Here is a 15187-nt window from a genome sequence, read left to right on the forward strand (position 1 = left end):
GATAAAAGATATGATAGTAGCATAACAACTGGAACAAAGTTGGTTTGCAGCCAGGTGAGAATTCAGCAAGGCAGCCAGATTTGCTTTGGGGCTCGAGCTTTATTGATTGGTTAATGAACAATAACCTTGAGAAATGGCGTGTTGTCCCCATTAGAGAATGACTGCTTAATTTGGCTTGGTTTGAGTGCCACCAGCCAAGCACACCGCAGAAGTTTCCTTCCTTTCCTAAAATCAGGGAAAGAGGAATGTTCCACAGAGGAAAACACACATAGAGGAAAACACACACTCAGTTCAATGGCTTTAACTGAGATGTACAGGAATTGCCTGCGCATAGCTCGCCAGGGTCCCCGGGGACTGTGTTGTAATTAGGAGTAATCAATGAAGATGTGCAAGCAGGCTTTCCGTTTGTTTTCCTTTAGCAGCTTGAGGAATACAGGCTGTCTCTTTGTCTGACGTAGCTCTCCCCTGGAAAAGGATGCTCCATTGAGGTTCTTCTTTGGTTCATTGTCATTTCAAACTACTCTCTCAAAGCCGTTTCTGGACTGGGCGCGTTAAAGAACAGGCAGCAGCCAGACTCCAGGTTGACTAATTAGCAATCTTGATTGTGAATAAGAATAATGGATGGGATATAAATCACGCTCCTGATGAAGTGGGCACGAAATCTGTGATTTGCAGCCGGCCCCAGATTGAGCGTGGAGGATAAAGGTCTTAGCTTCTTATATATCCCTGTTAAAAGAATATGGAATAAAGGACAGCAAGAACATCGTCATTAGGAGGGGTTTACCTCTGTAGTCTGTGCATACTTCTGGACACTTTCTGTCTATGCTGCTATAACTACTACTGTAGAGTTTATCTGAATGTTTACAACTACTACTGTAGAGTTTATCTGAATGTTTATGCTACTGTACATGAATGTAATTTGAATGAATTTGATACTTTTCATGTTAAGAGTTTGCACTGTATATTGCACTGGCACTTTAAGAACTTTCAAAGTTTATTAACTGATTGATGTTTTGTTTGGTTTCCGTGGGGGTTTCCCCTCTGTGCTGCTCAGTTTCTGGACTATTGGCCATTTCTGCCACTAAGAGTCAAATGACACCGGACTCGGGCCTAGCTACACATTGTGTTTCCCCCCAGGTCCTGCCTAAGTCTGCACGATTGAACATGTGCTGTAAGTTCCCTCCTAAAAAATCAGTTCCCAGGTGTGTGGGGCCTGATGTGCATTGGAAGAAAGGAATTAAGCCTTCTCCCTGCCATTTTCCCAACCTGAAATGCCCTGGGGGACTCTGTTGACCTGGGGGGGGGGCCTCAATTTGCATGGATGGAGTGCATCTAAATTTCCTGAATACGGAGATCGATACAGAGGAGTTAGCCGTGTTAGTCTGTAGTTGCAAAATAGTAAAAAGTCCAGTAGCACCTTTAAGACTAACCAACTTTATTGAGGCATAAGCTTTCGAGAACCACAGCTCTCTTTGTCAGATGCACCTGATGAAGAGTGCTGTGGTTCTCGAAAGCTTATGCTACAATAAAGTTGCATACTTTTGCAACACGGCTAACTCCTCTGTCCCACAGCCAAAGCCTTTCCTTGAACTGCCTGAGGTGGAACCACCTGCTATTCCTACCGGCAGCATCTGCTTCTGCATTGCCTTCAATAGAGTTCCGGTCAACAGTTCCTGGCCAGGGCTCTCCCTTTACAAGGGACCGGACCCTGTGAGAGGTTGCCCCAGGGAAGGGGGGGAATGTGGCCCAGTAGAGTCTTATACGTTCCATAATACACTTCCATGTCTGTCTCAAAGCATTTTGCTTTAAAAGACACACTTTGCAATGAACAAGCCTCCCCTGTATGGAATGCATTTGCAGCCCCACCTTTCTGAGCTTCTGTTGTTTTCTGAAGAGCTCGGAAGCCGCTTCCAGATTTGTTTTCTCGCTCCCACCAAAGAGCGATCTGAATGCAATCCTATTTGTTCTCCTCCTTAAAAACCAAGCAGAGGTTAAAAATAACAGGATGGGAGAACAAGTTTTAAATAAGAGACCGACAGGTTCAGTTAACAATGCTAAACTCCGCCTAGTCCAAAGAGGAACTGAATTGGGCGGTTGGCAAAAACACTTTCCTTCGCCAAAAACAAACCCTCTAGAAAAATGCCAGCAGGTTGTACGTGCAAAGGCCTTTCATGGCTGCAGGTGCGCACGATGTGCCCGCTGCGTGTGCGTATGTGTTTGTGCATCGTGGCTTCCGCAGCCCTGCCTCCTCCTGCGCCCTCGGAAGACGGCCTGCGTGTGCATTGGCTGGCACACTCGTGCCACAGCCGCCACTGCTGGCGGGGGGGGGGGGGGGAGAAGAGGAGCTCACTGCAGACGAGAGAGGGAACGGGGCCAGGAGGGGGGGGGCTCTTTTCCGCCCAGCCCAGCCCCCGGCTTAGGGGACCCGTCTTTGCTTCTGACTGCTCGAAGGCTGTCTGGGGGGAGCGGAGCTGTGAGTGGCAGCGTGTGGCCAAGAGCAGAGCAGCAGGAGGAGGCGGCGGCGGCGGCAGCGCCTGGAAGCCGGTCCTTGGCTACCGAGTGCCAGCAGCAGCAGCAGCAGCGACCCAGCTTGCTTGGAGGGGCTCCTCTTTCGGCTGCTCCCCGCCCTTCCCCGATGGTTCCCGCCGGCCAGAAGCTCCGCATGTCCCTGCCCAAGGAGCTGCTGGTCTACTGCCTCCTCTTCGGCTTTTCCTTCCCCCTGCTGGTCCTGATGCTGGTCTTCTAGGATGCCTCGGGAGACCCTCCCTCGCCGCCGGGGAGAGGCAGGAGGGACCGGCTCGCCTTGGCCGCCTCGGGGCTCGATGGCAGCGGGGGCGGCCTGACCGCCTTCGGCAGCGGGGAGGGAGGGAGCGGAGATGGGTGACGGAAGGGGGGGTCGGGGGTGCCGGGGTTTTGGAGCCTGCCTGGATCTGACCGGTTTGGCTGCCAGGGGTTGATCCGGGAGGGAGAGGTTGCAGCCCCCTTTCCCCCCGTCTGATTCACAGGAAACTGTAGGGTGTGGTGCTCCCGGGGAGGTGGCAATTGGCAGCAAAGCACCGGCGAGTCTCTCGGAAACTGGACCGGTGGCCTGCCCGCAATGGAGGGCGGAGGCGCCGTTCCCCCCCTCCTGTGATGCCTCCAGATGTGCCAGAAGCCAGATGTGCAGCAGCGACTGAGGATTTCGGAGCAGCCCGCGGGGACTCGAACTCCGCCGCCGACTGAAGCCTCGCCTCGCCTCGCGGGGCCGGCAGTGCAACAGCTGCCTGCCAGCCGCCTTTCCGCAACAACTCTCTCGCGTTGCGCCGCTTGTCCTCGCCGGCTCGCCGTGCGGCGGTGGGCGGGCCGGGGGCCGGCGGAGATGGGAGAGGGCATGTCCAAGCGGCTGAAGTTGCAGCTGGGGGGCGAGGCGGAGATGGAGGAGCGGGCCTTCAACAACCGCTACCCGGACTACCACCCCGGTGCCGGCGCTGCTGCGGCCAGCGCCCCGGAGGCTTCCCCCAGCGGCTCGGAGGGCAAACGGAGCCGCTCCTCTTCGCCCGAGGGAGACGACGCCCTGCCCTTCGACAGAGACGGGAAGGTGAGCCAGCAGGGAGGGCTGCGGTGGGCTGGAACGTTCGCGCCCTCAGCGTTCTAGAACGCCCGCCTGCTTCGCGTGGCGCTTTGATGGCCGGCAGGCTTTGGAACGTTCGCACACACAAGCCCCTGGAGAGCGACCGAGCGGGTCGCAGTGCCCTCCTCTGCTGCAAGGGTGTAATATTTGCCCCCAGTAGCCTCGAGGCCTTCCGTGCACGTTTCAAGAGGGTCGGGATTGCAATATGTATTCTAGCGCAAACTTGGCCACGGAAAAGTTTGTGCTGGAATAGATTCTGTTAGTCGTTAAAGGTAATTAAAGGTAAAGGTTAGGCAGAAAGGTAAAGGTTAGGCAGAATTTCTTCTTTGCCGAATAAAATGCCTTTTGTGCAACGCCAGACTGCCTGACTTTCAGGGCCTAGTTTTCATTGTGGAAGTAGCAAGTGTGACAAAATGCACCTCCATGCTGAAAAACGCCCTTTCTACCTAGAAAGCTAGCACGGAGAAGGTTCTCCGTGCAGTTCTAGTTTCTCCATGGGCGTTTTGCCCTGTTGCATGTTGTTGTTTTTAAATGCATCCCACTGAGATTGCTTGTCGAGTGGCCAGCTGAACGTGCAATCCTGTACAGGCTTACTCAGAAGTGAATTCCAGTGTATTCAAGGAAGCTTACTCCTGGGTAAGCGTTCACAGGATTGCTGCACTACTGGCATGCCCATTGTGTTATATTTTAAGATAAAGGGCTGTTGAGCCTCTGTATGCACTTCCCTGTTACAGCTGGGAAGACTCTTTGCACCTTAGCAACCTGAAGCTTACAGAAGCTGCGCTCAAGTTCCAGCAGGCAGAAAGATGTAATTGTGTCTCTTGATCAATTGTGGGCAGTCGCTGTTAAAAGACAAACAGGGAACAATTGTATGAAGTCAACAGAGGCCTAGAAACATTCGAAACTTCTAACAGTTTTATGTGTCTTTAACTGTGTCGGTTTCCACCAGAGAATAGCGAAATCATAGTTTTGTAAGACATGAGAACTGTCTTGTTCCAATACCCATTTTCAGAATTTTAATTTGCAAGGTTAGGGATCATAGAATGGCAGGTAATCCTGTAGGCTTGGTAGTTCATGGGGGTGTAGGGATGGGAAATGAGAAAGTGCTTGGAGAGATCCTAAAATCGGTCAGAGTAATGCCATATTTAGTCAAGAAGGCCCATTTGGGGAGGTATCTGTTAAGGCAGCATTACACAGCTTTTTAAAAATGTAGTTATTCAGATAGAGAAAACTGAAGAGCAGTACGTAGTTTAACCAAACAGTGAAACTCCTGTATATTTATCCCAGCTTTCTTCTAAGGAGCTTGGGGGGACATTAATGCCCAGCCCTCTTTTATCCTCCCAACAGTCCTGTAAAGTAGACTAAGGGAGGCAGCCGAGCCCAAGCCACATAGTTAAGCAAGGACTGGAACTCAAGGCCTTTCGTATCAAATCCAGCCCTCTCAGTCTTTCACACAACCCAAGGACGTGTGATTTTTTTCCTACAGTTAAATGACATGCTTTATGCACGTGGATTTCCAAATTTATATCATTTGCTTGCTTTTTTAATTCAGATCCATTCATCTTATTGAAGGAGGGGGTGTGTATAAGAGAAAAGGATGCATTCGCAAGTGCCTTGAGATTTTAATTGTGACAAATTTTGAATTTGGGGGTGGTGCATGGCTCATGGGAAATAGCTTCTTTAAATTAAAATGGGGTCTCCTCACGTTGTGGCTGCTTTCTTTGATTAATCTGATGGATGTCAGTTTTCTTTTTCTTCTAAACAGATACGGCCTTCTATGCCTGTTTTTTCTGTGATCTGTTTCTCCCCGTAGCATCCAGATTCTCTCTATGGAGGAAGGGTGACTGTGACAATGTTTAAAATGGCAGGCCTTAGGTTTATATGAGGATGAAAATGCATCATGCAGCCTGGCAAGATGTCAGTATCCGGATGACTGGAAACACACACATCCCTTTTGTGTGTCTATTGTGAAAGTCACTTGTATTGCCACAAATATCAAGTCGCCCGCCAATCTTTGCTGGTGCAAACACCTTTGCCCGAATGACAATGTGTAGCCACAGTTTGAGAATCAGAATCTCGCGCTAACGTTTATTTCTTTTCTTTTCACTTCATGTCTGCGACTTTCCAAAGCAGACTTGCATAAAATTCATGACGTGCTGTCTGCTGCTCCCATGGGGACCCGTCTGTTCCTTTCCTCGGTTCCCCCAGCTCTTCTCTTGTGCCATGGAAGCCCGAGAAAGGAGTGCAAGCCGGTTCCCGTGTCCTCTTGTGGGTTGGGGGAGGCGCTCCTCTGCACAATCAAGTGCCACAGGGATTGCTGTTTGGGTCAGTTTCATGGAAATCAGGTTATCAGCGTGTTATGGACTGGATTTTCTTTGCTGGCTACATAGGAACTGAGGCTGTGTTGTCATCTGCCCCTTTTATGGGAACGATCCCATCTGATTTCTAGATGTTAGAGCGCCAATTATTCTTTTGTCGTAACCAGTTGGCTTCAGTATCAGCCGTGGGCTGCATTTATTCCTGTTGCATGTGTGTGTACGTGTGTGTCTGTGTACGTAATTCTCTCCCTTCCCATTTTATCCTCACAACAATCCTCTGTGGTAGGTTAGGCTGAGACCAAGTAACTCATCTTCCTCTAGTGCCTGCCAAAAGCTTGGAGAAAAAGATGGAGGTTTTATGTCTTAATAATTTTGGAATAGGCAGAAGCGAAGTGAGAATCTTGTGTTGTTTCTGTCTGCTGCCCACCTCGGTTAAGGAAGGATTTTGCAGTTGGCTAGTAGATCAAAGGAATTGGCTACAAAGTGTAGCCACCCAGTTTCTGGGTGCCTGCGAGTGAATGAATGGCTCATCTGAGAAGTAAGATGGAACAGGGCTTGTAAATTGCCAAGTCACCTATGGTGAGTAAAAAAAAAAATATCCCATTTTGGTAACCAGGCATCCCATGTGATTGGTTAAGCTAAGACAGAATGATTAGCCTTCCCTTATCCCAGGGCCTCAGGAGCATGTCGGGGAAGTGGGGGGGAGAGAAAAACAAGTATCTTGAGTTCCAGGACCAGAGGGATGGGGGAGGTAATGGGTTCCGTTGAGTTCTTTGCTCCCAAATTCCACACGTCATAAGAGACCAGCCATGAAACACCGTCTAAGCATCCCGTCCAGGGCAAAGGCTTGCCAGAGGGCAAGAGGCACTGATCCCTGGAGAGCAAACGTAGGGAGGCCTGGCACGTTGCAATCTTCCCTCCTCCCCATCTGATGCCCATCTTTTCATATTTAGTCAGTCTTAAATCTGCATGCACGGTTCTTCGTTTTCAGTCATTACCTGGACTGCGTCACATCACTGACGCATCAGCACAGAATCATAATGTTTTGACAGCGGTTAAATTTAGTCCCAATGTTATGACAGATGAATGCAGAGCATCCTCGAGAGCTGCTGTCAGACTTTGATGGTTTGATTGTTTGTTTCAAACCAGGAAAAAACAACAGGGAGTGGAACTGACGTTGCAGCCCCAAGCATTAACATTGAAGTACTAATGGCGATGTTTATATGCACACTGGCATGCCTTGGATTGCGTTACATGCTCTGGGTTATTAAGGTTTTATTTTAGTCGGTCTAATTCCCTGGGTATTATTTGGAACATGATGGCTCTTAATGCCTAGGATCACCGTTTGGCCACAGTAGTTAGATCAGACGTATGATTGAAAGATGCTTGGGGGCCAGTTGGGAATTGCTCACACTTTTTGGTTGCAGTAGAGAGTCTTCTGGTCATCTTTTGGTAGACACATAAATCGGTTAGTTTCTTGGAGATGGGGTAGTGGTTAGAGGGTCAGACTAGGATGTAGGCGTGGTGGTGGTGGAGAGTGCCCTCAAGTCATAGCTGACTTATGGCGACCCCTGGTGTGGGTTTCCTGGCAAGAGACTAACAGAGGTGGTTTGCCATGGCCTGCCTCTGCAATCCTGGTCTTTGCTGGAGGTCTCCCATCCAATTACTAACCAAGGCCAACCCTGCTTAGCTTCTGAGATCTGATGAGTTCAGGCTCTCCGGGGCTATGCAGGTCAGACCCAGGTTGAAGTGGCCACTCTACCACGGAAGTTTGCCAGATGATCTTGGTCCATTCACTCTCTCTCAGAGCCAAGCTACAAGTGACGACTGACACAGGTTGGACACTTGTCAGCTTCCCTCAAGTTTTGATGGGAAATGGAGGCATCCTGGTCTTGCAGCTGTAATGGAGAGCCAAGCTGTAAAACCAGGACGCCTACATTTCCCATCAAAACTTGAGGGAAGCTGACAAGTGTCCAACCTGTGTCAGTCGTCACTTGTAGCTTGGCTCTCAGCCTAACCTGCCTCACAAATAGCATCCTGGTGTGAGTTCTCGGTGGCAGCTCTGTTTAGGAGCACCACAGAGGCCGAAGTCCGTTTAGGACCGCAGTGTGGGAGGAGGGGCTTCTGCCCCCCCCATGCCATTTCCCTGAGCTGAAACGGCTCCATAGGGAGTCATTCATTTGCCCTATCAGGGGGCTGCCTTTGGGGAAAATAAACCTGAGATAAATCCATTGGTTTCAGAAGCTAGAAAAAGACTGGCAAATTCCTTTGCGTTTAACAGAGAGTTTATATATACTGGTTAGCCAGGTTTTAACTGGCTAACCAGTTATCTTTTTGAGTGTGTCCAAACTCTAGAGGGAGAAGACAGCTAATAGGACCCCCCACTCCCCCCAGTGACCCTCTCTCTGCCCCATAGACTTTAAAGGGATGGGAAGTCTCTCTTTAGCATAGAAAATTATCAACTAAATGTCAGGTTTGGTTTGGCCTCCCTCCCTTATTTGCTTTTTTAAAAAGGTGTGCCGTACATAATTTTTATCTGTGTTTCTGCAGATCAGGTACTATTTCGATCAGAAGATCACAGCTAAAATAAAAGATTTGTTGCAACAAATGGAAGAAGGGCTGAAGACGGCAGACCCTCATGACTGCTCGGCGTATACTGGCTGGACAGGTAAGGTGCTTTGATCGCTTGAAAATAACTGCAGCATTACAACGGAGGTGGGATTTTGAGATCCTCTTGGATGTTTCTGACAAAGGGACGACGCTTCAGTGCCTAAATTTTTCAAGGTTCAGGCCTGTTAGTAGTTTCATTGATTTCCCTTTTCGTCTGTACTTATTGATGTAGCTTTTCCATGAAGTCCGGCTCAGAATGTTTTACAATGAGAACAAAAAAGAATTGCGGGGAAGGCATGCATCTCCTGACCCCAGTTTGCTGCTAGAAGCAGACAATGGGGACATGTATAATGGTGGCTGTACTCTTCCCTCTGCCTTTCCCCTAATTAGGCGGAGATGACAGCTCTTCCTTCATCACCTTGGCAACTATGCAACTTGTTTTTCTCGATCCGAAAAAAATAGATCCCCCGTTGTTGTTTGTGAATATCTTGTGAGCTGCTGGTATGAATCTCCTGTTTATCAGAGGAGCAAGATCTGAAGCCAGTAAGCACTTTAAAGACGAACAAGATTTTCCAGGATATAAACTTTCAAGGGTCAAATTGTCTTCAGCTTGTGTGTGTGTTATGTGCCATCAAGTCGCCTCCGACCTATGGCGACCTTATGAATGAGAGACCTCCAAAACGTCCTTATCATTAACAGACTTGCTCAGATCCTGCAAACTGGAGGACATGGCTTCTTTTATTGAGTCCAGCCATCTCGTTTTAGGTCTTCCTCTTTTCCTTCTGCCTTCTACTTTTCCTAGCATTATAGACTTTTCTAGAGAATCTTGTCTTTTCATGTTGTGACCAAAGTATGATAGCCTCAGGGCCAAGCTACAAGTGACGAATGACACTTGAATGGCAAGTGGATTGAGTGGAGCGCAAGTGGAGGGCAAGTGAACAGGGAGAAATACACTTGCCATTCAAGTGTCATTTATCACTTGTAGCTTGGCCCTCAGTCTTGTCATTTTAGCTTCTAGGGAGAATTCAGGCTTGGTTTGATCTAGAACCCACCTATTTGTCTTTTTGGCTGTCCATGGTATCAGCAAAACTCTTCTCTAGCACCACATTTCAAATGAATCCCATTTTCTTCCTGTCAGCTTTCTTCACTGTCCAACTTTCACATCCATACATAGTAATGGGGAGTACCATAGGTTGGATTATCTGTCTGCAGTTTATACTCTGAAAAATCTTGTTGATCTTTAAAGCGCTACTGGACTCAAATATTGCTCTTCTACTGCAGACCAACATGGCTACACACTGGAAACTGCTTCTCAGAGGAGACCATTCCACCAAGGGCCAAGTTTTCCCACCTGCTCAGCCTCACTCCATAGAGCCTCCATCCTAGAAAGATCAAAAAGAGTCCAGTAGCACCTTTAAGACTAACCAACTTTATTGCAGCATAAGCTTTCAAGAATCACAGCTTATGCTACAATAAAGTTGGTTAGTCTTAAAGGTGCTACTGGACTCTTTTTGATTTTGCTGCTACAGACTAACAAGGCTAACTCCTCTGGATCTCATCCTAGAAAGGAGCTGGTACTTGGTGCTGTGTGTCTTACCGACAATTATGCAGTGCCATCCTAAGCAATGTTACCCTCTTCTAAATCCATCGAAGTGAATGGGCACAATGGGCTGTAACTCTGCTTAAGATGGCCCAGTTAGGAGCCTTTCCTCCTGGTTATTTTTTTTAATTTGTAATTTTTTAATTTTATTATATAAAATATACAAAATACAACTATAACCACAAACATAACATTGAGACACAGTCCTAACAATACAACAATATCTTATAATGACCTCCTTTGGTGTTGTTTGGAAGTAATGCTTCATATCTTGATAGATAGTCCAAAATCGGCATCCATTCTGAGAAGTGAGATCTGTAACTCTGGTTTTCATAAAAAGCCAAGCGATCTGCTATTTTCTCTAATATGAAATAGTCCCATAGACGCTTATGGCATTCCAATAGAGATGGGGGAGTCTTTTGTTTCCATTTGGAAGCGATCACTGATCTGGCAATTGACAACAAGATCCAGATTAGCTTAATCCAGATTGACGGTATAGCATGGGTTGTCCCAATGATTCGGAAGTACAATTTCCAGTGTTAATGGTACTTCGTAGTTAAGTATATTCTTTATTTCACTTTCCTCCTGGTTAAGGAGGTTGGTCTAAGGCCAAATTGTCTAAAAGCACTTTGGTAGTCTAATAGAAGAGTCTGGCTGGAAGATGAATGTGCAGTAATCAAAAGGCCCCTGCCACGGCTTATTATTGTGCAATGATTTCACATCATTTTTGTTTCATGAGCTGTTTTGAAAAGAAAAGCAGGATTAAAATAGTTTAAATTAAATGCACGTATTTCATAGAGGCTGGGTGTGTCCTGAAGGCAAACAAAAATCCTCCTGGGCTTCTCTGTATCAATGGCTAGATCGGGACGGCTTGAGTCCTGGGAATTTTTTTTTTAACTAGCCTGTTGCTTAAATCAGGCGGGTGAATCCTGGGCTGTGTCCTCCCCCTGATTCTACAGGAACATGCGATGTTTGCTGGTTGCAGAATTCAGCTTCTTGAGAATTTGGCTTTCATTTTTTTAAAAAAGGTATCATTTCTAAAATACTCCCAACAGGTCATCTGGTACAAAAAGTATATTTTAAAAAGGCAAGCTCAGCCTTCAGGCTCACAATCTGAAAAGGCCGCACCAGGAGAGAAGATATAAAAGAAGGAAGGGAAAATAGGGGAGAACAGTGGAGGAGTTGCAGGGGGCATCTAATTTCCCCTTGTATCTTCCTTCCTCTAGATTTCCTCTTTCCATCCTCCTGCCAACCCCTATATGTTCTCCTCTTTCTCTGCTTCCTTTTTTCTTCCCATCCGCTAGCCATCTTCTATATGCCCACTTATCTTCAGCTGTATTTATGTATTTATTTAATTTATTTCATTTATACCTTGTTCTCCTCAATGAGGACCCAAAGCAACTTACATTAGTCTCCTGTCCTCTGTTTTATCCTCTCCCTATGAGGTAGATCAAGATGGGTAGCCATGTTAGTCTATCTGTAACAGTAGAAAAGAGCAGGTATCCAGTAGCGCCTGTAAGAGTAGCAAAATCTGTGATAGGGTATGAGCACTGAAGAGCTTTTGTGAGCCACAACTCACTTCTTCAGGTTTCTGAAGCTCATACCCTACCACAAATTTTTTAGTCTTATAGGCACTACTGGACTCTGACTCTTTTCTACTGCCTATGAGGTAGGTTGGGCTGGGAGTGTATGACTGGCCCACGGTCACCCAGCAAGCGTCTGTGGCAGAGTGGGGGTCCAAACCTGATTCCCCAGATCCTAGTCTGAAACTCTAACCACTACTCACCGCTGGCTTTCGTGGGATGGCTGCTGTTGAACTGCAGCAGTAAAAATAGGAGAGTATCACGGTAAGTGAACCAAAATGCAAAAAACAACCGTTGCCGTGATATGCTTACTATATAGAATATTTTATGTCACAATAAAAGTAATTTGATACAATTTATAAAAAAAATCTCTTTATATGTAGTGTTTAAAAGCATATATTCCATTATGGTTACATGTGTGAAAGGCAACACATCAAAAACACTTTTGCAATAGGCAAACAAAGTGCCAAGTGCTAAGTATATAACAATTTTCTTATATAAAAAAATTTCTTATATAAATATAAAGTGCTTGTGCCTATAGATGTCAAATTAATGTCTAAAACAAGTAATCAATTTTATAATTCAAATACAGTCTTTCTGAATGGTGCAATATATATCAAAGTTCAAAATTCTTCATATGATGATCCAACAAGTAAAATTCTATGTAAAGAGTAATAACTGTGACGGGAAGCCAGCAAATTCACCCGTTTCAAATCTTCATCCTGGCAGTTATTAATGTAGTAATAATCAAGTACAAAGATAATCAAGAGCTTCAAAAAATTTCTCAATATGTTCCAACACCATCAGCAGCCATTCCAACCCCACAATGGCCACTGCTGAGGGGTTTCGTTTCTTAAAGGTGCAGGAGCTGCTGCTCTTATTTTGGAGGGCTTTAACCCTCAGTGTGGGGGGGGGTTTTTTTAGGTTTCAGATTTTTCTGCAAACCTGGGGTTTTTCACAAGCTTGTCAAAAAATCTGTCTGGTATATTCATGGCCTCAATCTCTGGATTTAAATACCTGCAGATGGGTCGATGCTGAGAATTAGATATATTGATGTTCTTTAGAGTAGTTGCAACCCTTATAAAAATAGAGAGGTGCTGGTATCAAGAGAGGGAACTGCAAATGCCAGAAAAAAGGAGCAGCAAAGATGGAGGTATGAAATAGAAACACATAACCCTGGAATCAGAAGAGAGGACAAACAGAGAGAGAAGGAAAGGTGAGTAAGAGAGGGAGCTGAAGCAGGTAGAAATGTGAAAACGAAAAGAGGATCCTGTTTATCAGATAAAAGAATGGAAGAAAGTAAAGGGACCATAACAAAGGAAAAATATGAGAAAGAGAACCATATAATCATGTTAGGATGCAGGCAAGCATAAGATTCTGGGAATCAGAAAAATCCACGAGAAAAGAATTACAGCAGATTGTAGCTGGCTAGGAAGAGCTGAGATGATAAGCAGAAGGGCTTTTTTTCAGCTGCAACGCAGTGGAACAGAGTTCTGGCACCTCTTGAAAATGGTCACATGGCCAGTGGCCCCGCCCCCTGATCTCCAGACAGGGGAGTTTAGATCGCCCGCCGCACCAGTGGTGCAGAGGGCAATCTAAACTCCCCTCTGTCTGGAGATCAGGGGGCGGGGCCACCGGCCATGTGACAATTTTTGCCGAGGGCGATTTAAACTTTTAAAAACTCCCCCCCGCCCCCCATTCCAGCTGACCCAAAGTAATGTTATTGTGCGGTCCTGAGTTCCACCACTGAGTTTCACCACTTCTTTTCCCAGAAAAAAAGCCCTGATAAGCAGTATCCTTGAGGAAACATAGAAAATAACAGATTTTAACAATATTTAAATGTAGAAAACTGAAGTTTTTGCAGTGGGTTGAAGGAAAGGGGAGAGAAGAATCAAATACAGACTTGAGGATTAGTAATTAGTAATTTATTATTACAGCACTTGGCCAGTACGTTAACCATAAAATTTAAGTGCACATTTTACAACCATTTGAAACATGAAGCATATAAGTATATACAATTTAAAAACATAATTTCCTAATATCTATCAAAATTTGTAAAAACCAGGAAGTCAGCATAGTTCTAAGCAAGCAACTGAAATGGAGGCCTAGGCTCTAATGGGCTTTAACGACCAGAGCACAAAATTTCGCTATCTGGTGTAATACAGTAAAATCAGAGTTTGACAGCAGTTTCTCTAATTTTTTCTTATCCGAATGTTCAGAGATACCATCCAGAAAGGGAATAATAAATCTCATACGTGCTTCCTTATAGAAAGGGCATCTCAGGAAAACATGTTCCTGGGTTTCGACCTCCCCAAGTATGCAAGGACATAGTCTCTCATTCCAAGGAATCTTGTTAAATCTGCCATCCAGAACAGCAGAGGGTAAGGCAGAACATCTGGCCAAAGTAAGCGCTCTCCTGAGATTATTTACCTCCAGAATGGATAAATAAGAAGCAGGTGCAGAAATATATCTGTTACTAGGAGGACCTATAAAAGCAGGAGTGCCTTGTAAGTCGGATTGTCGTTCAATATCATCGATCCTTTGCCTAACCATTTGCCTTGCTTGATCGCTTCCCATCATGAGAAGTACTTGAGGGGAAAATCCTATTGCCCTGATTTTCTGTCTAGTGGCAATCATCCACTTGGACTGAAAATCATCAGTTAAGATTAGGGGTAATAAACCACAAGGATTTAAATTTATCCTTATCCATAGGAAGATGGAATGCAGGGTGATCTTTGCTTCAACTTTCTGCATGCCAGTCTCAAGGCGAACCATTGCATTAGAAACACACTTTGGAACTTGAAGGACCGCTCTCAAAAATTTCGATTGAACTAACTCTAAAGGTGCAAAACAAGAAGTTGGTGGTCCAAGAAGTGACCCGTATAACATCTGAGTTAGTGATTTGGCCCTAAACAATTTTAAGGCTGCCGGCACAAAATATCCCCCTGAAGTACGGAAGAACTTCAGTATACTTTGAGCAGATCTATCTCCCACACATGCTGATGCATGACTATGCGCGACCTTGGATCCTGAAGCTTGGATAATCATTCCAAGATAACGATAAAGAGTAACCTGCTCAAGAATATGGCCATTTATACTCCAATTTCTACTTCGAGGTCTCTTACCGAAGGCCATCACCTTCGTCTTTTGATAATTAATGTCCAGTTTGTAGGTATTACAATAACTGGCAAATCTCTTGAGTGTTCTCCTTAAACCAATAGGAGTTCTAGAGAAAATGACCGCATCATCCGCGTACAGGAGAATGGAAATGGGACGCTGTGCCAATTTAGGCGAGTGGAGATCAGCCCCATTTAGATGGTCCACCACATCATTGAGATAAAAGTTAAAAAGAACTGGGGCTAACATACACCCCTGCCTAACTCCTTTAAAAGTGGGGATTTTATCTGTTAAATGTCCCTGACCAGTACATCTCACCCTCAATGAGGTTTGTTCATGAAGAACACGT

At 45.8% G+C, this 15187-nt stretch overlaps 1 protein-coding gene across 1 annotated transcript in view; it reads left to right on the top strand.

The window, feature by feature from the left end:
• The first annotated feature begins 3358 nt into the window (after positions 1 to 3358).
• The window catches only part of LANCL2 (LanC like glutathione S-transferase 2), a 39532-nt gene continuing 27703 nt past the window's right edge, over positions 3359 to 15187 (top strand). The window contains exons 1-2 of the mRNA XM_054991985.1: positions 3359 to 3577; positions 8479 to 8596. Coding sequence (XP_054847960.1) covers positions 3359 to 3577; positions 8479 to 8596 — 337 coding nt within the window. The remainder of the gene's footprint in view (positions 3578 to 8478; positions 8597 to 15187) is intronic.

This window comes from Eublepharis macularius, chromosome 11 (genome assembly GCF_028583425.1).
Source record: "Eublepharis macularius isolate TG4126 chromosome 11, MPM_Emac_v1.0, whole genome shotgun sequence".
NCBI classification, from domain to species: Eukaryota; Metazoa; Chordata; class Lepidosauria; order Squamata; family Eublepharidae; genus Eublepharis; species Eublepharis macularius.